Consider the following 25,086-nt stretch of genomic DNA (forward strand, 5'->3'; position numbering starts at 1 on the left):
ATAAAACACTAAACACGACAGAACATGCTTTTTATTGTTTTTAATCATCGACATGATTAACATATTATTTAAAATATTTATATATAAAACATGTTGTATTTTATTCCCTCTGGCTGTTTGTCCTTCTCACTTCATTGTACAATATGTCAAAAACTGAAAAATTGATTTCAGAGATGTCTTTTCAGGCATGGCTTGCTCTTCTTTCACTTCATCCTTCCTTTCCTCTCTGAGATCTCTCTTCTCTCTTCCTTCTCTTCATCCTTCCTTTCCTCTATGTCCATATTGGTCCAGTGTTGCAAGTCTGTCCAGAGAAGAAAGGAAGGTTGCTCCTGACCCCATCACCCTCATCACCTGTCTGTCACCCTCGTCATGTTCTTCATCTGTCGTCTCACTCACTCTTTCGGTGCTTCTCCTCCTCAAACTTCTTCTCCTCTCTCAGGTACGGCCCTTCACCCTCTGCTCCATATAGATCTTCATGTTCTCTAACTTTTGTTTTCCACGTCCTTATCCCTTTCCCCTTGCCCTAGCAGTCTGTGTGGTTTATACCCAGAGCTTAATCACTCCTCCCTCCATGCCGTGTCAGCTTTTCCCCGTCTGTGCTCCTCCACATTTGTTCGTCTTGGTGAACCTTTGATGCCGTCTCCTCGGTCTTTCTGCCGAGTCTTCCTCGTCTGTATTTCAAAAAGCATTATCCAGGTCATCATCAGCCCTCAGCTGCGTTTTCGTCTGTTGCTCCACTTGCTTTCAGAGGCTTTCTCTTTCTCTGCAGATTCTCTCTCTCTCTCGCTCTCTCTCTTTCTTCATCTCTCTCTTCATCTCTATTTTTGATAGATCTCAGATCACTCTCTCCACTGTCGTGGTGAATGTTATTCTATCTCTTCGCCTGAATGTGCTTTGCTCCCACACACTCTTTTTTTGTCGTCAAAAGCATATGTTGTCAGGTCTCTCTGATTCCTTGCGGCTTTCTTCCCCGCCGTGGTATTGTTGCTCTCTCTTTCTTCCGTATCTCTATGAAATCCTCCATGCATGCGTTCTTTTTTTCCTTGTCAGTATCTCATCATGGCCTCCTTCCTCCATTTTGTGTGTTCTCCAACAGGGGGTTCATCTGTCTCCTTTTCTTCCTTTCCTCCTTTTCTTTATCCGACTGCTCCCCCCGTTCAAGTCTCTCTCCATTCAGCATGTATAGGGTTCTGTTTCATCATGCTTTACTCCAACTTCTTCCCCCTTTTCATGTATTCTTCCCTTCATATTTCCTGCAGTCCTCTTTTTGTTGCATATATATGGACTACTTACAGTAGCAAGTCGTCCCCAGGATTCATATCACCTCCTCTTGGTTCAGGATCTCCCCCCCCCCCCCCCCCCCCCCCTCCCCTTTTGAAGCTCCAGCGCAGAGATTCTTTTGAAGCTCCAGCGCACTCTCTTTCTTATTATATTGTACAGCTGGAGGGAGGGAAGGAGTTCCGACCCCATTCATTTCAGTGACCGATATGCTAGCTACTGCTGAGGCAAAAAACGTCAGCAAACTTCAGCAAAGTAGCCTACAGGTGCTTCTCAAAAAGTTAAACTTTAAGATTCATTACACATGCAATGAAATATTTTAAGGAAAGGTTTTAATCTTGATTGTTCTAATCTTCCTGATTACGTTTTACTCATGGAAATTAAAAAGGCATCATCTCGAAATATTACAATAAAGACTGTGATACAGAAAGATAAGCTCCAACAGTTCTAATATTCTGCCTTGGGTATTTTGCTCAACACCACTCCCAACCAGCAGGTCGCAGTAGTGAGCATTTTGTGTGATAGGTCTGGTGTCCTGCGATGCAAATTTGGCATTGAGCGACTGCAGTTGTGTCAACATCAATGATAAGTATCGTGTATTCTTTGTAGTTTCATATCAACTGACTAAATGACACGCGCTACATGTTCAGCAGGAACACAAAGAACACTTTTTTTTTTTAAATTATGAATAGTGTTATTTCGTGACTACAATTTGATTCACTAATGACTGCTAACTAAGCCAGGGAGCCATTCAAAACAATCTGCCAGGTGTAACCAGCAAGCCAAGTTTAATGTCCGCAGTGTCACGAGACCAAAAGTATTTATCGCATCGATGAACAGCTGGGAATGAGCATATTAAAGGTGTCATTAATTTGCCAGTTATGAAGACAAGATTGAATGTAATAGAACAGGCTATGACAGCCTGTATTTCCCACATAGCCTATCCTAAAACGTAAACTCCTCCGATGACGCGAAATCTTTGCAGACAATCTGGCAAAACGCACAGTCTGCTGCTGTCTTAAAAGGTTACAGTTGAAGACAGAATACACAGAAGTCCCTTAAATGTCCACACTGATAACTTAACAATGGAGGGGCACACTCTGGGTCTTGGCCCCGCCGACATTATCTCGGAACTCTGTCACACCGACATCCACGACCCTCTACCTGTGTGGAGGAATGGCACCTTCAGTCCATGCTTCAATCAACTGGTGTTTGGCTCCGTGCCCTACGCGGCTGTAGCTGTCATTAGCGCTTGTTATCTAAGCACGCCAAGGTAAGTATGTGGAGTAGCCTAACAGTGGTGATGTGGCAGATGCTTTCATTTTACCAATGAAAACCGTGCATAATATTACATTAACCTAGATTAGTCTTATAACATCTAGAAAGATGCACATGATTTAAGAGTGGATTAAAAGTTTTTTTTTTTCTGGGTTCTTCCAGATGCACCTATCTGGAGGCCCACCGCTCCTATGGCTGGGGCTTCAGGGCAGCCTCGGCCCTATTGCTCGGGCTTCTCTGCATCGGAGACGTGGTGGCAGTGGCCCTACTGCAAGACCCCGATGTATACTTGGACGTCTTGGCTGACGGCTGTGCCATCATCGCCTGGCTGGTTCACTTCGCAGCCGTGGTGGTCCTGCAGAGGTCTGCCTACAGATGCACCAGAGGTCCCCTACTACTGGTGGCGTTGGTGGTCCTGCTCATCCCGAATCTGGTCATCACCCTGATGGCTTACGTCCAGAGCAGCGACTACCTCGACCTCTCGCAGCCCCTGCGGGTGGCGCGCCTGGCTCTGGCGGTGGCTCGAGCGGCGTTCCTCCTCCTCTACCTCTCGGCGTTCGCCGTCCCCTGCGTTCGAGCTCTGCGGGACCCCTTGTCCATCAACGCCTCTTCGGACATGTCGTCGCCGCTGCTCCCCCGGGAGGTGAGCGCGGGCGACCTGGTGGCCGAGGACGGGAGCGGCTGTCTGTCGCGCCTGCTCTACCTCTGGCTGGACCCGCTGCTGCGGCAGGGCGAGCGCGGCGAGCTGGAGCGGCCCGGCGACGTCTTCCAGCTGCCCCACAGGCTGAGGACCGCCGCCGTCCATCGCCGGTTCCGCCGCTGCTGGGAGGACTGCCAGAAGGAGGCGACGGCGAAGTTGGCGTCTAGGACGCGCAGGCGTCGCGCGGAGGCTCCGCAGCCGTCCGGAGGGAGCGGCCTGCTCAACGGCTCCTGGACCGAACCTCAGGAGGACGCGGCCGCTATCGTCGCCCGCGAGGAGGAGGAGGAGGAGGAGGAGGAGGTGGTCGCGGAGGACGTCAGCCTCCTGAGGGTCCTGCACCGCGCCTTCGGGCTGCGCTACTACTCACTGGGCGCGCTGAAGCTGGCGTCCAGCATGCTGTCCTTCGCCGGCCCCCTGCTGCTCAGCGGCCTGGTGGGCTTCATGGAGTCGCCGGCGGCGCCTGCCCGGCAGGGGGCCTGGTGCGCGGCCGGACTCGCCGCCAGCGCGCTGCTCTCGGCGCTGCTCCGCAACGTCTTCGTCTTCCAGGTGTCCAAGGTGTCGCTGGAGGCCCGCGCCGCCGTCGTCTCCGCCATCTACGGCAAGACGCTGCGCGTCAGCGGCGCCGCGCTGGCCCGCTTCGCGCTCGGCGAGGTGGTCAACTTCATGAGCACCGACACCGACCGGCTGGTCAACTTCTTCAACAGCTTCCACGAGGCGTGGAGCCTGCCCTTCCAGTTCGCCCTGGCGCTCTACCTGCTCTACCTGCAGGTGGGCGTGTCCTTCCTGGGAGGGCTGGCCGTGGCGATCCTGCTGGTGCCCCTCAATAAGGTCCTGGCCTCGCGCATCCTGGACAACAACAGGCACATGCTGGCTCATAAGGACAGCAGAGTGAAGGTACATGGGACACGCGTGTGTCCTGTTACCTTTTATACGGGCAGGTTTATAAAGCAAGTTTTATCAGGTTTATAAAAGCAAGTCTTATCCTTTCTAGCTTTTGATTTGAATTCTCTGCAAATCCAGTTTCTCTGAGATCATTTCAGTTAAGTTGCACTCCCTTTCTCTGTCAGATATTTATCCGTGTAGCGTATCATTTTGCACAACAGTGAGGGACACTACTGTAGCCTAACAATTTATGTCCAGATGTTGGGTGTGGGCATTTTGAGCATTTTTCAGTGTTGGTGGGGACATTGGGGTCCCCCAATGGGGTCCCCTCAAAGAATATTATGATTACAGCCTTGCTCTCTTAAAGCTCACAACAGAAGTGCTGATTTCAGAAATTGTTGTCATGTTCCTTTAAAGTTACCTTAGCCTAACTCAGCTTTAACTGAGCTACTGAGTAATTCAGCATGTTAATTCAGCGTGTTAATTCAGCTTGGTGACTGAACTATAGCTGTGACTATAGCATGTGCGTATCTGGGTTCCTCTCTTAAAGCTCATGACGGAAGTACTCTTTGGGATCCGGGTCCTCAAGTTCTACAACTGGGAGCAGCACTTTGCCCAGAAGATCGGCGAGTGCCGCAAACGGGAGCTCTCCCGCCTGAAGGCCCTCAAATACCTGGACGCAGTGTGTGTGTACACCTGGGCCGCCCTGCCAGTGGTCGTCTCCATCCTCACCTTTGTCACCTATGTGCTGCTGGGAAACCAACTAACGGCAGCTAAGGTTAGTACAGTAAGAGCCCTGACTATATCATCAGCGCATTTTCGCCACCTACTGGTGAATGCAGAGAACACACCGATCCTATGGTTTGTGTACCCTGTAGTCTCGTTTTTGTTTTCATTGGCCACCATTAGCAAATTGGAATGCACCTGAACAACAATGCTGAACAGTGCCTAGCAACATTGCTGAAAAACATATTGTGTGCATCAACTGCAGTCTGCCAGTCTGCATTCTTTAGTCGGCATTCCCCCTGTTTTTACACATCACAGGAAGTAGATATCCAAAGCAACTTAAAAGTTGCCATCAAGTTATGAATAGCAAAACAAGAGCCCTTGCACTAAAGTCAAAAGTTAAAGTTCACTGGTATTTTTGCGGACACCTTTATCCAAAGCAGCACAGAGTTTTGCGATGGTTGGTTTGGGAATTGAACTGGGTTTGACCGATTGTGAGTCGCTGACATTCCTACTGCTCACAGCCAGCAATGACAAGCATCCTTAGAACACACTCCAGATAGCTTAACTCAGGTCCAGTTAGCTATGTGTGTGTGTGTATGTGTGTGTGTGTGTGTGTGTGTGTGTGTGTGTGTGTTCTCTAGTGGTCCAGTAGCATAAGCGTCTGCGTCTGTGTGTGTTCCTCCAGGTGTTCACCACATTGGCCCTGGTGGGGATGCTCATCCTCCCGCTCAACGCCTTCCCCTGGGTCCTCAACGGCACCCTGGAGGCCAAGGTCTCCCTGGACCGCATCCAGCGCTTCCTCAGGCTCCGCAACCAGGACCTCAGCGCCTACTACAACAAAGGTGCGTCTACCTGCACTACCTGCGCCAGACGCCACTGGACGTCTGTAAACATCACCTCATCTGAATCACATAGGAAGGAGACTGGAGCACACTGATCTCACAAGACAGTCTGTTTGCACCAATAAAAGACTGCAAGTGAGATCAGTGTGCTCCAGTCTCCTTCCCATGTGATTCTCCTGGTCCTCCTGAGTAGCACCTGTGTGTGACGGCAGATGATTAGGATTGATGCGCAGAGTTCTTCATTTTAGCAAGATCACCTCATCTGAACTCAGCTCTCTTGGCTCCAGTTGGCTCCTCTGTCTGGCTGGGTTATAGCTGTTGCATCTTTGCTTTTAATCGAATGATGAGTGAGGCAACGTTTTTGAGCAATGTAGTTGGGCAGTGTTCCTCATTATTGTGGTTCTGGCAGGTTCCCATTGATGTTGGGCAACAGTGTCTGTAGACAAATAGTCATGATCATCCAATCAAAATAATTGGGACTGCAATATTGCTCAAAAATTGTCCCATGTAGGCCTACTGTATCATCATCTTCAGAGTTAGTTGAAAATTAAGCCGAAAAGGAAATGAAAACATTATATTTTATGGTTTCCTGTTGTATACTTTATGTGGCTCTTGCTAATCAATTGTGGTTGCAAACTATATCCCGCCATTTTGATATACTTGTTATATATTTGTATGTTTATATCACATTTCTCTCTCTCTCTCTGAATGGCCCATGTCTCTCTCTCTCTCTCTCTCTCTCTCTCTCTCTCTCTCTCTCTCTCTCTCTCTCTCTCTCTCTCTGAATGTCCCATCATGTCTCTCTCTCACTGGGCAGACGCTCCTGAAGACCCCCTGTCCGCGCTGGAGCTGTGGCAGGCCACCTTCTCATGGCAGTCCTCGGAGCCGGACGGCACAACCACGGGCACAGGCCACCCTCTGGAGGGGCAGAGCGCCACGCCAGGGCCTCCCACAGGAAGCCTGTTACTCAGCAGCCTCAACCTCAGTGTGCAGCAGGTGTGGCACTCCTGTCGATATGGAATAATAACTAAAAGTAGCTTGCTCATGACTAATAACAAGTTGTCTCATAGGACTACTTACAACTAGTCTTGCTGATCCTATGGTCAATTGCACTCATTGATGCACTTATTACACTCATTAATGCACTTATTGTGTTTTTTTTCCTTGTTGTAAATTTGTTGGTAGAATTGCTCTTAAAAACGTAAAAATTGTTAGTCGCTTTGGTTAAAAAGCGTCAGCCAAATGTAATGTAATGTAATATTACATTATATTACAAAATAGACCTCCTTCAGACTCAATGAGAGTGAAAGAGTGAAAGCACACCTGTTCTGTTTGTTGTGCCTTGTGGATCAGGGCCGGCTGGTGGCCGTGGTGGGGAAGGTGGGCTGTGGGAAGAGTTCCCTGCTGGCTGCCATCAGTGGAGAGCTTCAGAGGTGAGCTTCATCTCATGGCCATGGCAACAACATTCAACAGTGGACTCTATTGAAAATTGAACACGTCAAGATGTATTACTCTGCTTAGTTTTTCTCTGCGTTGTGACATTAGCCAATTATCCATTTAATTAGCTAATGTCACGACGCAGAGATAATTAGCCTGTCCTCCCCAGCCAGTTGGTCCTTGTGCGGCCTGAGTCACCCAACTCAACAAAACTACATTGTCACCAGTCATGAGTACTCAGGCAAAATTAATCACCTCTACTGGCATTCAGTACACGAGCAGGCATTGCATTGTGTGCAGCTCACTGAGCTCATTCCATTGTGTGCGCTGCATTGTGTGTGACCTGCAGGCTCGGAGGATCTGTGTACGTGGCGGGACGGAGCGAAGGGTTCGGCCTGGCCACCCAGGAGCCCTGGATCCAGCACGCCAGCGTGAGGGACAACATCCTGTTTGGCCGTGACTTTGACAGCGCTTTTTATCAGGCTGTGATTGACGCCTGTGCGCTCAGTGATGATCTCAATGTAAGATATATGTGTATGTTTCATTGTTTACGTTTTTTCGTTTGTGGAATCTACATCTGCAGAGTAAAATCATATTACTGTGCTATGTGATGTGTTACATTCAGCAGTCGTTTACTTTAAAAAAAAAAAGGGGGGGGGTCCTACAAATGATACAGTGTCAATGAAGTTTAATTGTAAAAGTGAAACTGATAGGCCAGTCCTCAGTAGGAAGTGACCATACAGTACGTCTGTAAACACACGTTTGGTTTCCTGTTGCCAGATATTGCCCAATGGGGACCGGACGGAGGTCGGGGAGAACGGAGTGACACTAAGTGGAGGACAGAAGAGCCGTCTGGCCTTGGCCCGTGCCGTGTACATGGTGGGCCTCAGACCCTTTCAGTCTCTTACTAGTACAGGGTTTCTAGTGGAAACCAATGCAGATACTTTAACATGAAAATGAATCAGACTTTAACATAATGCTCCACAAAAATATCAACTGTAAAACTTGTGTTTTTTACAAATATTTTTTGGTTTGTCCCCAAGTAGCCCCCGTTAGCTCAAGGTTGTTTTCACATGTTTGTTTATGCAGCTGAAAGGGTCTGTGTAATCACTGAGCGTCCTGCCTTGACCCAGAACCAGTTAAGTATAGGGTTCAATAAAGCAGGACTTACAATCTGCACGCCTGACGTGTGACAAACTCGTATCATGAGGGTAGAGACTGAAATATTTGCTGGTGTGACAGAAATAATTGCGCATGATCAGGAGACTGTATGTGCTGGAATGAACAGCCTCAGGACACAGAAAAATAAATCAGTTCCATTGTCCACTGTGACATAGTGAAATACATACATTGCCAGGTTTTGTTTATGCAAAACATAATTTTGTTTATGCAAAAAGACATATACCTTTGTGTAAATTCTGTCACTTCATGTTTACTTATGTGTCTTTCCTGGACACACAGGACAAGGAGATCTACCTGCTCGATGACCCTTTGGCAGCGGTGGACACGGATGTGGCCAATCACCTCATGGAGAAGTGCATTCTGGGTGTTCTCAGCACCAAGACCAGAATCCTTTGCACTCATCGCATAGAGTTCCTTGACAGAGCAGATGTGGTGGTTCTCATGGACAATGGGGCAATCATTAAAATAGGTATGAGACTCTAATGGGTCAAGTCTAATTATTTTTTTATAAAATAATATATATATTTTTATTATTATTATTTTATACACATGACACTGTATGGAAATAGTGTGATGTAAATGTCTTCATAAAGTATAGGCAGATCATATATAGGAGAATGTGGATAATCACTCATGTACTTTTTATTATTGACCTTTTCTTTGCAAATCTTTTCCTAACGAAGGCTCACCCAGTGAGGTGCTTCCCTTAGTGGAAGCAGAGCCAAAGGATCGAAAGAACAATAGCAACAAAAAAGAGAAGGGTATGCTCCAACAGATTTATTCATTTTGTTTAGCACTAAATTGTGTAAAAATGATCAGACTGAACTGATCAGACTAATCACGCTCTCACCACTCTCTGCCAATCAGATGACATAGGTCAGGGAGACGAGCAGGAGTCATCCAATGAGCTACTCCTGGAGGAGGGGCCTGAGGAGGACTCGGGGGAGGAGCAGAAGCAAGTGGGCGGGCTGGCCTGGTCTGTGTACCGAGCCTACTGGAGAGCTGTGGGTGGGGCTCTGGCTGTGTCCATCCTCCTCTCTATCTTCCTCATGCAAGGTTGGCCATCTCTCCATCTCTCCCTCTCTCCCTCTCTCACTCACTCCCTCTCTCTCTCACTTACTCTCACTCTTTCTTTCTCTCTTGTTTGGTATCCATGTAACTTCTTGGTGTCGCCAGCTAAATGATATCTGATCTCCTGTGACGATTAACTACAAACTGCACTGCACTGTACTGGAAGTATCCAGTTTATGACTGTCTTTGACTTGAACATCAGATGATCTACGCAAATGTAAATTGTGCATACAATCAGAACTACAGCATACAAATCCACACACATCTTCTAGTCTCTGACTAGACCTCATATGTGTGTCTTCTTCTCCCTCGAAAGCGTCTAAGAACGTCTCCGAGTGGTGGCTGTCCCACTGGATCTCCCACCTGAAGAGCAACTCCACGGGTGTGGGAGCCGACGTGGACCTCCTCCTCCTCCCACCTCCTCACGACTCCCCACTGCTCCTCCTCTTCTCCCCTGGTGGCCTCACGTGAGTTACGCTACATCTGTCTCCTGGCTATGCGGCCTCCCCTGAGAGGATGTTCAGCCTGTGTGCTGGGTTTACTCTTTTACAGCACTCCATCCTCCACAAGAGCTGTTGCAGTGTTGCAGCTACGCGATACATGGGACTACACAGTATACCCACTGAAAAAGCATCACCATCTCAGTATACCCACTTAAAATAGTCAAGGATATGTATTAACATATGGGGTTGATCACAGTTTACCCTCTGCAATTAACTAAACTACATGTATGCCCACTACGGCTAACTAGACTACACCACTGAGCTGTTGTGTTTGCAGCTTGAATTTCCATGTGCTTGTTTATCAAATAAAACCATAACCATAACCACCAAACATTTTTATCCAAAGTGACTCACAGCTTGTAAATATATTTTCATCAACACCTTTTTGTGTTGTAGTCAGAACACACTGAAATCTTTCTTGACATTTGGGCCGGTAGAAACTCTCAACATACGCTTCCAAATGTATGTTGGAAGGAAATATTTTACAATTTCTGTAATTAGAGAATTTCCTAGAGAATTACGCGGTGTACTAATGATCAAGAACATGACATCTTATTGTGATAGATGACAGACGTGGTGATAATCACCAACTGCCACTTTGGTCACCTTGCGTCCAGGTCCCCCATGTTACTCAGAGAGACCTCACCTGTGGCCAACATGAGTTCCGATGTGAAGTTCTACATGACGGTGTACGGCTCCCTGGCCGGTGCCAACACGCTCTTCACCGCCGTAAGGGCCTTCCTCTTCGCCTACGGCGGCATCCGTGCGGCTACGGTCATCCACAACAGGCTGCTAGACAGAATCCTGAAGGTGAGACACCAGCCTAAACAGCATTGAACATATTTGTCCTTTATTTATATATTTACTGATAGATGGCAATTTGAAATAACGACTGCTTGGTTAGTCCACTTATGTATTTCCACATGAGCTGTTCTAGGTTGATGTCAGCTTCCTTTAGATTTAATTAGTGAGAATATACATGTACTGTAAATATAGGCCAGGGCAGCATACAAAGATTCTGAGATTCTCAACCCACTTCACACTTACCTACACCTCCTTACTTGATCTAGTTAGTTTCTCTTTGATTACAAACTGAATAACCTTTTGAAATATTGAGCGACCTCTGTCGACCTCTGTTGACCTCTATTCCCCCCCACCTGACCCCCTCAGGCCACGGTGACCTTTTTCGACACCACGCCTCTGGGCCGCGTGCTCAACCGCTTCTCGTCGGACATGTACATCGTGGACGACTCGATGCCGTTCGTGCTCAACATCCTGCTGGCCAACGTGTTCGGGCTGCTGGGCATGCTCGTTGTCATGGCGTACGGGCTGCCCTGGCTGCTGCTCCCGCTGCTGCCACTGGGGGCGCTCTACTACCGCACGCAGCGCTTCTACCGCCACAGCTCGCGCGAGCTCAAGCGCCTGTGCAGCCTCACGCTCTCGCCCGTCTACTCGCACTTCTCCGAGACGCTCGCCGGCCTGGGCACGGTGAGGGCCAGCGGGAACGCCGCCAGGTGAGAGACGGACGACCTTTGACCTCCAGAGTGGTTCAGTAGAGGTGACGTCATGCTTGTCCTGGGGGAAGATGTGTTAATTGTTTGTATGTGGTTGGATAGTGGGTTAATGGTTGGCCCATAGGCTTTTCCACAATCTAAAGGTGAATGACCTTCAGTGTATGTAAAATACGACCTTAACTATAGTTTGGAGTCACTCATTACTGAGTTCTATATTCCAAAATCATTGCTGTGCTGTGATTGTAGAGTCTCAGTGTTACTGTTACATCTGTAACTTATTAAGACATTAAGTATTTCCGGCAGAACTAGTTAGCCATTAGATATCAAAATGGTGTCCTGACTGTGTGGAGGTCACGTGATGTCGTGGTGCAGGTTTGAGGCTGAGAATGAGCGCCGTCTGGAGCAGAATCAGCGATGTCTGTTCGCCAGCAACGCCGCCATGCAGTGGCTCGACATCCGCCTCCAGATGATCGGCGTCGCCGTGGTGACCGGCATCAGCGTCATTGCAGTCATCCAGCACCAGTTCAAATCAATAGACCCAGGTATCGGTCAACGTCGCCGGCATTCCTCAAGATTTGTCTGCGCATGGCTCTAGAGTGCTCAAAGATTTTGAGTTTTACACAAACTTCCTATTCATTTTCTATTCATTACACAAGTTTCTTTGTGATATGTTTGGTAATGTTGTACCGCATATAATTTACAGAAAGCATTTTTCGATGCCATTTTTCCTTGTCCTCCCACTTATTTAACTGTATATACAGTATACTGTATACCATTAAACACAGTCATCCCGCTCATTTCACAGTACTCTCCAGTAAACACGGATATCTTGCACACATTACCTGGGGCCTGGTGCTTTGATGTCACAAGACAATCAACATATTGTCTGTGGACATTGTTATTTACTGGATAAACAAATGGTGTGCGTGCGACAGAGGAGAGGTGCTTTAGTGTTGCTTTAAACGTGGATATCTTGCACACATGACCTGCTGTCTGGCCTAGTGAGTGACTGTCCCTGTCCCTGTCCCTGTCCCTGTCCCTGTCCCTGTCCCTGTCCCTGTCCCTGTGCTTGTGCTTGTGCTTGGCTGGCTCCCTCAGGTCTGGTGGGTCTGTCCCTGTCCTACGCCCTCTCCATCACCGGCCTGCTGTCGGGGCTGATCTTCACCTACGCCCAGACGGAGATGCAGCTGGTCAGCATAGAGCGCACCGAGGAGTACAGCACCACCGTGCCCACCGAGCCCCAAGATGGCAGCCAGCAGGTCAGAGCAGGAGCTTGGCTCTCACCTGCAGTAAAAATCTCTCTCAATCTCTCTGTCTATTTGGTCATTTTAACTTGTTCTTATTAACTTAAATGCTAGTGTGCAGGCTCAAGCATATGTCCTGGCGGGCCTTATTTTGCCTGTATTGGTGCTCCGAACTGATGTGTTTGTTTACTACAATAGTATGTAGTCTTACCTGAACTGCACAATCAAGGGGGATAGACAAGAAAGCTGTGCAGACGCCGAGTGCACTTGTTACTCTGTGTAACACTTTTCAGCAGCTGTTTTATCTCAGTAGATCTTGTTATTTTCTTGTTATTTTCTCTACCAGCCTAGTAGAATTACCATTGACACCTCCCCTTCCCCAGGTCCCCCCAACATGGCCGCAGCACGGTCGGGTGGAGTTCTCCGGCGCCGTGCTGACGTACCGGCCGGGCCTGCCCAACGCGCTGGACGGCGTGAGCGTGGAGGTGCTGCCCGGGGAGCGGGTGGGCATCGTGGGGCGCACAGGCTCGGGGAAGTCCACCCTCTTCCTGGCTCTCTTCCGCATGCAGGAGCTGAACCAGGGCCGCATACGGCTGGACGGAGTGGACATCAGCCAGGTGGCGCTGTCTCAGCTCAGGTGAGGGGGGGGGGGGGGGGGGGGACACCGGGACTCCTCCTGGTATTCTGTACTCAGTCAGTAGGAGAAATGCTACCCCGGAAATCCAGGGTCCTCGCGAGACCACAATTTTAATTGTGTCTGCAAGAGACTCAAAGAGCAATGGCGCACGTTACTTCAACCGCTTCTATCTGCGGGACCAATCAAATCGGTGTATCTGATACAGGCGGGCCATGAGGCGGGCTAAACAGATGACGACAGAGCTGCAATGAATCTGTCAGTTAACATTGGTTGTAGTGTTATCCAATTGTGTGCAGTGAGAATTTGAAATGCATGCTTGGTGCCGCCCCTCAAGATCGTTTTCATTATACGTGGCCAGACCCTTATATTAATCTGTCAGATTACTGCACCAGGGTCTGGATTTTCCAGGCTAGAGAAATGTGACAGTCAGCAGGAGAAATGTAACTTGTCTGTGACTGCCCACCTAGACTATACTGTTCGGACAGCTCTGCCGGGATGTAGATTTTACTTCTTAGATCTTTTTGCTTTTGCATGTTGAATTGGCTAATTCTTCGATAGCACGATAGCTGGACCTGTGTTATGCTTATCATTGGCCATTCATTATAATCAGGCACACAAATGCTTTACAACATGACCTACTTGAGCCCGCTGTAAACCATTTAACTCCAAGTAAGCCTACTGTTTTTTGTTCTACACATTTCAGCCACACCTATGGACAGACTTTGTCCACTAATGATAACTTGTCAGTCTGATAGCTTTCACAAGGCCAGAGTTAGCCACACCATTAATGACACCCATGTTGTAACTCTCTTAGCCATCTTGATTTCACGTCAACAACCAACCAAGATTTAGTTTCCACCAGTTTATGCAGTTAGGCTCTTAAAGGCTCTTACTGCTGGAATCCTTTGCTCAGGTGCTCACACTCACCTTTTTTTCTTTTTTTTGCCGTGTAGGTCAAAGATGGCCGTCATCCCTCAGGACCCCTTCCTGTTCTCGGGATCGGTGCGGGACAACCTGGACCCCTGCGGTCGGCACTCTGACCTGCGCCTCCTGGATGCCCTGGAGCAGTGCCACCTGGACCAGGTGGTCAGGAGGATGGGTGAGGGGGAGGGGAGGGGAGGAGAGAGAGGGGAGGGAAGGGGATGCAGAGAGATGGGACAAGCTCTGATCTGTCATTTGGAAAGAAACTGGAGGAGGCCAATTAGTATTTACAATAAAAATGTTGAAGTTTTATGAATAACTATATAGTTTTATAAATAACATAACTCACTTACTGGAGGAAGCCTTACAATAATGTGTGTGTGTGTGTGTGTGTGTGTGTGTGTGTGTGTGTGTGTGTGTGTGTGTGTGTGTGTGTGTGTGTGTGTGTGTGTGTGTGTGTGTGTGTGTGTGTGTGTGTGTGTGTGTGTGTGTGTGTGTGTGTGTGTGTTCCTCTCTGTGCTGTAGGAGGTCTGGATGCAGAGGTGGGGGAGAAGGGAAAGTGCCTGTCGGTGGGCCAGAGGCAGTTGTTGTGTCTGGCGCGAGCCCTGTTGACCGAAGCTAACGTATGATCTTTGTCTATGCTTTTTCGCAGTTGATATGCCACTGTCTGACTAGAACATATACAAAAACACATACAGTACAGTATTCTCACTGTGAAACACAAGCAAAGTCTATCAACAAGCTAAGTTCTTGTGTATGAAGTATAGCTATCACGTGACGTGGGAGCATTGAGCTGACTCAACAGTGTTTGTGGTTAAGGTCTTGGCCATGGTGTTATGTTTGCAAATTGTTGTTTTGTTTAGATATTTATAACTAGCTTTAGTTAGACTGAAGACTTTGTGATTTGCACATCATTCAAATTAGGGATCTAAGAGACTTACAGTATTTTGAGAACAGTGCAGTGTTGTTATTGGTATCGATAGATGAGAGATGGGTTTATATTGATTCAATGGATGAGCTGTCATCATTTGTGTAATATGCGCTGTTTCAACAGGTCCTTTGCATTGATGAAGCCACTGCGAGTGTTGACCAGAAGACTGACATGCTCCTACAGAAGACCATCAGAGAAACGTTTAAGGACAAAACTGTTCTGACTATTGCACACAGGTCAGTGACTTGTCTGCTTCCATACCGAAAAACTGACGTATTTATCCCGAGTGTGAATACATGTGCAAGTCCTAGATGGCTTTAGATATGTGCATTTCTCAGATGATCATTACCACCAGCTGTAATATGTTCAACTTGGAAAGGTGCCTTTGCCAACACATTTGAATACATTAGCATACAATTAATTAAAAGACACGTAATTGCTAAAAGAATCTCAAACAAAGGCCTATAGATAGCCGTCTCCGTGCTGCCTCCGGCCGTCATTAACTTTGTGTATCATTGCACTCATGCTCACACAGGCTCAACACCATCATGGACTCGGACAGAGTGCTGGTGATGCATGCTGGGAAGGCGGTGGAGTTTGACAGCCCTGCTGCTCTGTCTCAGAGGGAGGACTCGTTCTTCCACCGACTGCTGGGAGGACGTTGAGCGTGAAGGCCCAAATGTCCAAGAGCGGACCACGCACAGATATACAGACGTTATTCAGCATCTAAACTGTGCTGACGCACCTTAAAGTTACAGATGATTCGTTACGTGTTCCTGTTGAGGTGTCGGTACGATTTATGTTTTACGTATGACAGAATGTTGCCCATGTTGTGGTACCTAGTGAGCTGTTAACGGATGCTCTACTCAGGGATGAAGGTTTGTTTTTAGATGTTGTTTGCTGGTGATATGTGACCAGAAGTTCTGTTTGTTTGAGACGATCATGTTGTCGTCAAAAGTAAAGTTTGGTCACTGTTTTTAACAATCCTCCTCCCTGCTTCATTACTGCAGCATTGTGTTGTTATGTTGTGTTGTGTTGTGTTGCCAAAGAATAACGATCTTTAATATCCCCACCCAAAGGGCGAACCCGTTTTAGAGTGACTGAATAGTTATTACAGTACATTAGTATTTCTGATCGTTTGGGTTAGGTCATACCTCGTATTTCTCCCATGTGGCATCGGTGCCCTGAAGGGTGTGTGTGTGTGTGTGTGTGTGTGTGTGAGAGAGTGAGAGAGTGAGAGTGTGCACACATGCACATACTGTTTACGTGTGTGTGCACATGCTTGTGTAGGCATGTACGTGTGTGCACAGTGCACATAATCCTATAATCCAAACTGAGGTATAGGCACAATTGTTTGACTACTACAATTTATTTCAGTAATTGTGCGTCTCCTTAGGTGTGCGTTCAGTGTGTGCCATTAGATACGGGCGTGTTAGAGAATCATTTGTGAAGAGAAGGGTGTGTGCCCTCATCGTGAGTCACAACGTTCTGAACAGGTGAATTCTGGGTTTTTCACTTTGGCCACACCCAGTCAAACTTGAGGGAGTGCTCTGTTTACGTTTTGTTGTGTTTACGGATGGACCCTTATGTCACCACACGTCATGCCTCCCAACAACCCTTGAGAGAGAACGAGAGAGAGAGAAAGAGAGTGGATTTGCCAGGCCATGTCACCATGCCTTGCCTGGGAACCAGTTTGTCAGCTTTGCCGGTGCATATTCCTGCTGACAGGTGGGCTGAGGCAAACAGTCCTTGGAGCTCCAAAGGGAGGGAGAGAGAGAGAGAGAGAGCGAGAACGAGAGAGAGAAAGCAAACACACTCTTATCAGTCGCAGTGTGTTAAAAAATTCCTCCCTTAATGGGGCAGAGTGATACCTGCACAGTGTGCGCAGTGGACTTCAAGAGCAACACCAACGGCAATTTCATGGAATCTCAGGTGAGTCCAAATTATCATTCTCTGCTTGCATTTGAAGCGATACAGTCCACTTGTGTAATTAATGAATGACTGCGCTGTTGGGAGAGGGCATAGATAAGAAAGAAACTGTGATTCAATGTACAGTATGATCATAGTTTGCCTTTTAGCTTTGTCTTGTTTTGACAGCAGGCTCCCTGTTGAGGTTATCAGGGAACTGCTTGTTTTTTATGGCTTAGATGTATTCATTGTTCAAGGGCACAATGCTCCTGATTTGTGATTTGTTGATTCATAGCCTAACACTTTATACTCCAAGTTAGACTTTATGTTGGTAATTCCAAATTATGTAATTTCACATGATTTCGCATGGTGTAAATATTGATGTTGAATTTTCTTAATGACATTAATTTATGAGGGCAGTCTGTCATGAAATTCTAAAGTTTTGTGGGTTACAGAAATTGTAATGTAATTACATCTACATTATGCTAGTACACAGAGTGCTAAACTATACCAGATGATTATGCAATACTTCCAGTGTGATACTGTATCTGAATTGTGTAAAATGCTGGATCTGTAAGCATGTCTATTTACTTACAAAAAATGGAGCATCTCTTGATAACCATACTATGTATATCGTAATGTTTAAGTACCGCAACGAGTGTATACAGTTTTCTGTACACATCATTTGAATATTTTTAGATGTATTAAGTGCAAAATGATGTCAGGTCTAACCATGTGCAAGTACACACAGAGCACCGCATAGACACTACTGTAGCACTGGCTGGAACATGGGGGCGTGGTCTGGTCTGTCAGGGGCCCTCCTCGTGAAACACACCTGAAACAGTTGACTTCCATCCTTACGGCTCACCAAACCCGTTCCTTGTTTCCTCACGGCCCTGAGGCAATTCCTTGAATGCCTTAGAGTTTCTGCTGACAACATGCCAAATTAACTTTTCTTTAAAAAAAAAAAAAAAAGACTGCCAGACAGCATGCAGACCTGACTTGATTGTCTTTGTGTGAACACAGTTTCCAATGATGTTTAATGTTGAGACTATATCAATAGTGTAAAAATTGTAATCAATAACTAAAAAAATGACAGAGCCTTTTGTTGTGTTACAGGTGTGAATGTTAATGTTGTTGTGAACCTGAGAAATAGCCATCATGGTAGGTGAACTAGTTCTTGTTCTTGAAATTCAGGGTGCTTGGGGGTATAACCATATCTCTCAGCCTTCAAAAATGTCAGTGTTTCATAATTTACTCTCACATAAAAATAAACATGGGATATTTCATTGCGACAATCTTTTGTACATTTTCCCTTATACATTCTCTTGTAATTGTGTGTGTATCATATTCACCCCTCAATATATCCTCCCATCAAACAATGAATGTACCCTCTGTTTGTTTTCAGACTAGGCACCACAGATCAAAGAGCTTCTCCGACAGTCTTTTGCTGGCGGATGATGGTGAAGGAGGTGTGGTCGTAGCCGGCATCAAAGATGACTCCATTAGCAGTCAAGGACTAAAAGAAGGTAGAGTTTGTTTTATACACAACATGGGATGCAGGCAGTTGATGAAAGTCAATAATATCTGTTTACTTGGGAGGTGTATTTATTCTTTCACTTCCCCAGAACATGTTATGTAACAATTTATGGACCTATTAACATCCATCAATTTGATCATTTTTTTCTTTATTTGTAGGAGATGAAATTGTTGGTGCCACCATCAACTTTGATGATCTGAAAAAAGACGAAATCCTGGACATATTAAAGCTAATCGAGCCATATAATGACAAAATCCAGGTTCTGACAAAGCAGAATTTGAAACCTAGCAAAAGTATGGGGAACTTGGATGGCAGTGTCAAGGCTCCAGATATGGTTGGTGCTTTAGAATTGTACTACTATTACTACTACTACTAATAATAATAAAAACTACTTATGATATTGCTACCAGCCATTCAGGTACCTGACTATCTCCCTCCTTTTAAAGATGCTGAAGGATTCATACAACAAACTTTTCAATGCGAAAGTGAAGAAATTCCTGGACAGTTCATCTTCAGAACCCACATCTAGGGACGGATCTCTTGCAGGAAATCCAGAAGAGTCGAACCCAGAGGAAATAGGTGCTGCCTCTGTTGACCTCACCACCGACTTACCCTCTCTCAATGGTAAACCAAAAGTTGGTGTTTCAGACTTTCTACAGAGAGCAAAGGACAAAGTGGCAATAAGAGATGGGCTGGACTCTCCTAACATTCCAAACACTGCTGGGATTACTACAGAAACACCAGACAACGGCCTCAGTGCAGAGGTGTCTTTACCTCAAGTGGACATAACAGCACCTGAGTCTGATCTCAACCTCGAAGCTGATGTAAACATACCAGAGCCAAATGTAAACATCAAACCTGACACAGATATTAGCGTATCTCCTCCAGACATTTTAGGGGAAAACAATCCCGTAAAAGCCGTAATTGATGCTGCTGTTTCAGCTCCTCAAGCTGAAAGTCCAGAAGCAAAAGTTGAACTGAATGGTGACTTAAGAGTTCCAAGTTCAGATATAGAAATAGACATTCTGCCGTCAGACAGTAATCCCCCAGACGTTGAATTCAAACCACCCAATGCTAACATTCATATCCCTTCAAAGAACAAGACCAAGCCATCTAAAAGGAAATCAAAAGGCAAGGTAAAAGCACCAGAACTTGATTTAGATTCACCCTCAGGTTATGAATATACCTCAACAGGAGTACCTGACCTGAATCTTGACGTTCCCTCAGCATACAAATATGTTCCAGCCGCCTTACCAGATCTTAACCTTGATGTACCCTCAGCATATAATTACACCCCAAATGCTTTACCAGACCTTAATGTCGATATGCCCTCTGCATATGAATACACATCAAGGAAGTTTGCTCAGGAAAAGCCAACCTTGAGCATAGCAAGTCCCAAAACAAAGAAAAGAATCAAAGCCCCAGATTTAAAAGTTGAAGGTTCTAAAGGTGACCTCTCAGTTCCCCAAGCTGAACTTGGCCTTAGTGCTCCTGACCTGGATGTAGAAGTGCCTGATATTGGAACCCTGCCCAAAGTGTCTGCTCCGGACATTAGTGGAGGAATGAAGACAGGAAGTCTTAACATCAAACCTCCCAAAGTGTCAGGTGGTATAGATATGCCAAACCCAAGTGGCCACTTGCCAAAGCAAGACTTCAAAGGCCCCGAAATTGACCTCAATATTCCAGATGTAGATGCTCCATCGGGAAAATTGAAAATGCCTAAATTTAAAATGCCCAAATTCAGTTTTTCTGGCTTAAAATCACCAAACGTCCCAGAAGTGGATGTTTCACCCAATTTAAAAGTTGATAAGCCAGATCTGAAGATGCCTGATTTTGACACTCCCAACATGAACCTCTCAGCTCCTAAGATCAAAGGTGAAATCAAAACACCAAAATTGAGTTCCCCAAACATGAAACAAAAAAATCCTAAACTAGATGTCAGTATTCCCAATGCTGATTTAGATATACCAACAGGCAAACTCCCTAAACTAAAAAAACCCAAGATAGACGTCTCCGCTCCAGATTTTGACATTGATGCTCCATCTGGAAAATTGAAGATGCCTAAATTTGGTGTCTCAGGAACCTTACCAAAAGGACCTGAGGCTGACGTGAAGATGCCAAATATGAATCTCAGTGGACCAAAGATTAAAGGAGATTTCAGTGTCCCTGATACAGATATGCATTTGGGAAAACCCAAGCTGAAAGACCCTAAATTAGATCTAAATGCTCCTGATGTGGACATTGATGCCCCTTCAGGTACATTAAAAATGCCAAAATTCAGAATGCCAAAGTTTAGTCTTCCTGATGTGAATGGCCCAGATATTGGCATAGATGGTGATCTTGATGGACCAGATCTCAGCGTATCACCACCGAAGGTGGGAGCTGGATTCGATGGTCCTGATGTGGATATTAATATCCCAAAAGCTAATCTGAAAGGTCCAAAAGCAGACATATCGGTCCCTGATGTTGACGTGGGCAATCCATCCAGCAAATTTAAGTGGCCCACTTTTAAAATGCCTGACTTTGGCCTCTCGGGACCAAAGGTTAAAGGGCCTGATTATAAACTTAAGACTCCAGACATGGATGTTTCAGCTCCTAAAATGAAAGGCGAAATTAAAGCACCAACATTGAGTTCCCCAGACTTGAAATGGAGAAGTCCTAAACTAGATGTCAGTGTTCCCAGTGCCGATTTAGATATGCCTACGGGCAAACTCCCAAAAGTAAAAAAACCCAATATGGACATCTCCGGTCCAGACTTGGACATTGATGCTCCAACTGGAAAACTGAAAATGCCTAAATTTGGTCTCTCAGGAACATTACCAAAAGGGCCTGAGGCTAACATGAAAATTCCAAGTATGAATCTCAGTGGACCAAAGATTAACGGAGATTTCAGTGTCCCTGATACAGATATGCATTTGGGAAAACCCAAACTGAAAGGCCCTAAATTAGATCTAAATGCCCCTGATGTGGATATTAATATTCCAAAAGCTAATCTGAAAGCTCCAAAAGCAGACATATCCGTCCCTGATGTTGACGTGGGCAGTCCATCCAGCAAATTTAAGTGGCCCACCTTCAAAATGCCTGACTTTGGCCTCTCGGGACCAAAGGTTAAAGGGCCTGATTATAAACTTAAGACTCCAGACATGGATGTTTCAGCTCCTAAAATGAAAGGCGAAATTAAAGCACCAACATTGAGTTCCCCAGACTTGAAATGGAGAAGTCCTAAACTAGATGTCAGTGTTCCCAGCACCGATTTAAATATGCCCACGGGCAAACTCCCAAAAGTTAAAAAACCCAATATGGACATCTCAGGTCCAGACTTGGACATTGATGCTCCATCTGGAAAACTGAAAATGCCTAAATTTGGTCTCTCAGGAACATTACCAAAAGGGCCTGAGGCTAACATGAAGATGCCAAGTATGAATCTCAGTGGACCCAAGATTAACGGAGATTTCAGTGTTCCTGATACAGATATGCATTTAGGAAAACCCAAGCTGAAAGGTCCTAAATTAGATCTAAATGCCCCTGATGTGGACATTGATGCCCCTTCAGGTACATTAAAAATGCCAAAATTCAAAATGCCAAAGTTTAGCCTTCCAGGACTCAAGGGTCCAGATATTGGCATAGATGGTGATCTTGATGGACCAGACCTCAGTGTATCACCACCTAAGGTGGGAGCTGGATTCGATGGTCCTGATGTGGATATTAATGTTCCAAGAGCTGATTTGAAAGGTCCAAAAGCAGACATATCTGTCCCTGATGTTAACATGGGCAGTCCATCCAGCAAATTCAAGTGGCCCACTTTAAAGATGCCTGACTTTGGTCTCTCAGGGCCAAAGGTTAAAGGGCCTGATTATGACCTTAAGACTCCCGACATGAACCTCTCAGCACCTAAGATCAAGGGTGAAATCAAAACACCAAAATTGAGTTCCCCAAACATGAAACTAAAAAATCCTAAACTAGATGTCAGTATTCCCAATGCTGATTTAGATATGCCCACAGGAAAACTCCCTAAACTAAAAAAACCCAAGATAGACGTCTCGGCTCCAGATTTTGACATTGATGCTCCATCTGGAAAATTGAAGATGCCTAAATTTGGTCTCTCAGGAACCTTACCAAAAGGGCCTGAGGCTGACCTGAAGATGCCCAGTATGAATCTCAGTGGACCAAAGATTAAAGGAGATTTCAGTGTCCCTGATACAGATATGCATTTGGGAAAACCCAAGCTGAAAGGCCCTAAATTAGATTTAAATGCTCCTGATGTGGACATTGATGCTCCTTCAGGTACATTAAAAATGCCAAAATTCAAAATGCCAAAGTTTGGCATTCCAAGTCTGAAGGGTCCAGATATGGGCATAGATGGTGATCTTGATGGACCAGATCTCAGCGTATCACCACCTAAGGTGGGAGCTGGATTCGATGGTCCTGATGTGGACATTAATGTTCCAAAAACTAAGCTGAAAGCTCCAAAAGCAGATATATCTGTCCCTGATGTTGACATGGGCAGTCCGTCCAGCAAATTTAAGATGCCAGATTTTAAAATGCCTGACTTCGGCATCTCAGGACCAAAAGTTAAAGGGCCTGATTATGAACTAAACACACCAGACATGAACATCTCAGCTCCCAAGATCAAAGGCGAAATCAAAACACCAAAATTGAGTTCCCCAAACATGAAACTAAAAAATCCTAAACTAGATGTCAGTATTCCCAATGCTGATTTAGATATGCCCACAGGCAAACTCCCTAAACTAAAAAAACCCAAGATAGGCGTCTCCGCTCCAGATTTTGACATTGATGCTCCATCTGGAAAATTGAAGATGCCTAAATTTGGTGTCTCAGGAACCTTACCAAAAGGACCTGAGGCTGACCTGAAGATGCCCAGTATGAATCTCAGTGGACCAAAGATTAACGGAGATTTCAGTGTCCCTGATACAGATATGCATTTGGGAAAACCCAAGCTGAAAGGCCCTAAATTAGATCTAAATGCCCCTGATGTGGACATTGATGCTCCCTCAGGTACATTAAAAATGCCCAAATTCAAAATGCCAAAGTTTAGCGGTCCAAGTCTGAAGGGTCCAGATATTGGCATAGATGGTGATCTTGATGGACCAGACCTCAGTGTATCACCACCGAAGGTGGGAGCTGGATTCGAAGGTCCTGATGTGAATATTAATGTTCCAAAAACTAAGCTGAAAGCTCCAAAGGCAGATATATCTGTCCCTGATGTTGACATGGGCAGTCCATCCAGCAAATTTAAGATGCCAGATATTAAGATGCCTGACTTTGGCGTCTTAGGACGAAAGGTTAAAGGACCTGATTATGAACTTAACACTCCAGACATGAACCTCTCAGCTCCTAAGATCAAGGGTGAAATCAAAACACCAAAATTGAGTTCCCCAAACATGAAACTGAATCATCCTGATCTAGATGTAAATGTTCCCAGTGCTGATTTAGATATTCCTACTGGCTTGAATATTTCTCCGAGACTAAATGGGAAAATGCCAGAGGGCCACGTTTCAGGAACCTTAAAAGATTACACCACAGCCCTCGAACCCAGAGTCCCAGATCTCGACATTGACGCCACCTTAGGTAAATATAGCAGTCACAAGAAATCGAAAAGTCATGCGCCAGATGTGGATGTGAGGGGCTCTGCTCTTGATTTAGATCATGCTGATATGAATTTTTCAACCAAAGTCCGTCCCTCAAAGAAGACAAAAGTCAGGGCAAGCTATTCAATTAGTAAGGAGAATGAGATCACCAATGCTAAGGTTTCCCTCCCGGAATTACCAACTCCTCGAGACCGAGTAATGACCTTGCCAGAGTCTAGTATAAAAGTTAGTAGGCCAGACACGAAACTGAGGAAGTCAATGGACTTTCTGGACTCAGCTGCTTTGGACACAGCAGAGAGATCGATAACACTTCGGCGGAAGTCTAAAAGAGAACTCTATGACGGGAAGTTAAACTCTTTGAGGAGTCTAGACGAGAGGACCACAACTTTTGATCTTGAGGTTCCAGAAGCCTCCCCGAAAGGGTCTGTGTTTGATCTGCTTAAGCTTATATGAAGCCTGTCCATCTGCATATTATAGTGCAGAGAGTTACTGTGACACAAATAGATTGACAAGACAACCAAAACCACATATGGAAAAATCTTAAAGGCCATACTCTGAAATACACTGTCCATGAGGGAAACTATATTCTCAATGAAATTCTTAAGGTGTGTTCCTACAGATGGATATCTTAAATTTCTTTTGTACAGTAATCTAAACTGCTGAATTATTCCACAGAGACCTGTAGTGCTTTAGAGTAGTGTTTAATAATGTATGTATATGTAAAATACATTATGTACAAAGTGATGTATAAAGCCTCAAATTTTATATTTTTGTAATCTTTGTGTATTCTAATTTCAATATATTGCTGATATATTGTGATGTTTCTACAGGTGTAACAATGAGGATATATATTAAAAATATATTATATTTCGCAAGAAGA

General features: G+C 45.6%; 2 protein-coding genes across 2 annotated transcripts; both read left to right on the forward strand.

The window, feature by feature from the left end:
* Positions 1 to 1,826: 1,826 nt before the first annotated feature.
* abcc10 (ATP-binding cassette, sub-family C (CFTR/MRP), member 10) lies at positions 1,827 to 16,159 on the forward strand. The gene is made up of 21 exons (XM_062544264.1): positions 1,827 to 2,551; positions 2,719 to 4,150; positions 4,689 to 4,916; positions 5,553 to 5,709; positions 6,527 to 6,705; positions 7,063 to 7,142; positions 7,496 to 7,667; positions 7,927 to 8,025; positions 8,608 to 8,797; positions 9,012 to 9,089; positions 9,196 to 9,384; positions 9,716 to 9,866; positions 10,520 to 10,712; positions 11,073 to 11,416; positions 11,789 to 11,958; positions 12,515 to 12,675; positions 13,044 to 13,297; positions 14,251 to 14,396; positions 14,744 to 14,841; positions 15,273 to 15,385; positions 15,685 to 16,159. Exons 1-21 carry the CDS (start codon positions 2,364 to 2,366, stop codon positions 15,812 to 15,814), a joined length of 4,752 nt encoding a protein of 1,583 aa, XP_062400248.1. The 5' UTR covers positions 1,827 to 2,363; the 3' UTR covers positions 15,815 to 16,159.
* A 746-nt stretch (positions 16,160 to 16,905) lies between these two features.
* Positions 16,906 to 25,086, forward strand: si:ch211-69b7.6 (neuroblast differentiation-associated protein AHNAK). Its single transcript, XM_062544265.1, has 5 exons — positions 16,906 to 17,081; positions 18,177 to 18,221; positions 18,466 to 18,586; positions 18,756 to 18,931; positions 19,044 to 25,086. The coding sequence occupies exons 2-5, from the start codon at positions 18,219 to 18,221 to the stop codon at positions 24,657 to 24,659; spliced, it is 5,916 nt and encodes a 1,971-aa protein (XP_062400249.1). The 5' UTR covers positions 16,906 to 17,081; positions 18,177 to 18,218; the 3' UTR covers positions 24,660 to 25,086.

Source organism: Sardina pilchardus, chromosome 1, assembly GCF_963854185.1.
Source record: "Sardina pilchardus chromosome 1, fSarPil1.1, whole genome shotgun sequence".
Classification (NCBI taxonomy): Eukaryota; Metazoa; Chordata; class Actinopteri; order Clupeiformes; family Clupeidae; genus Sardina; species Sardina pilchardus.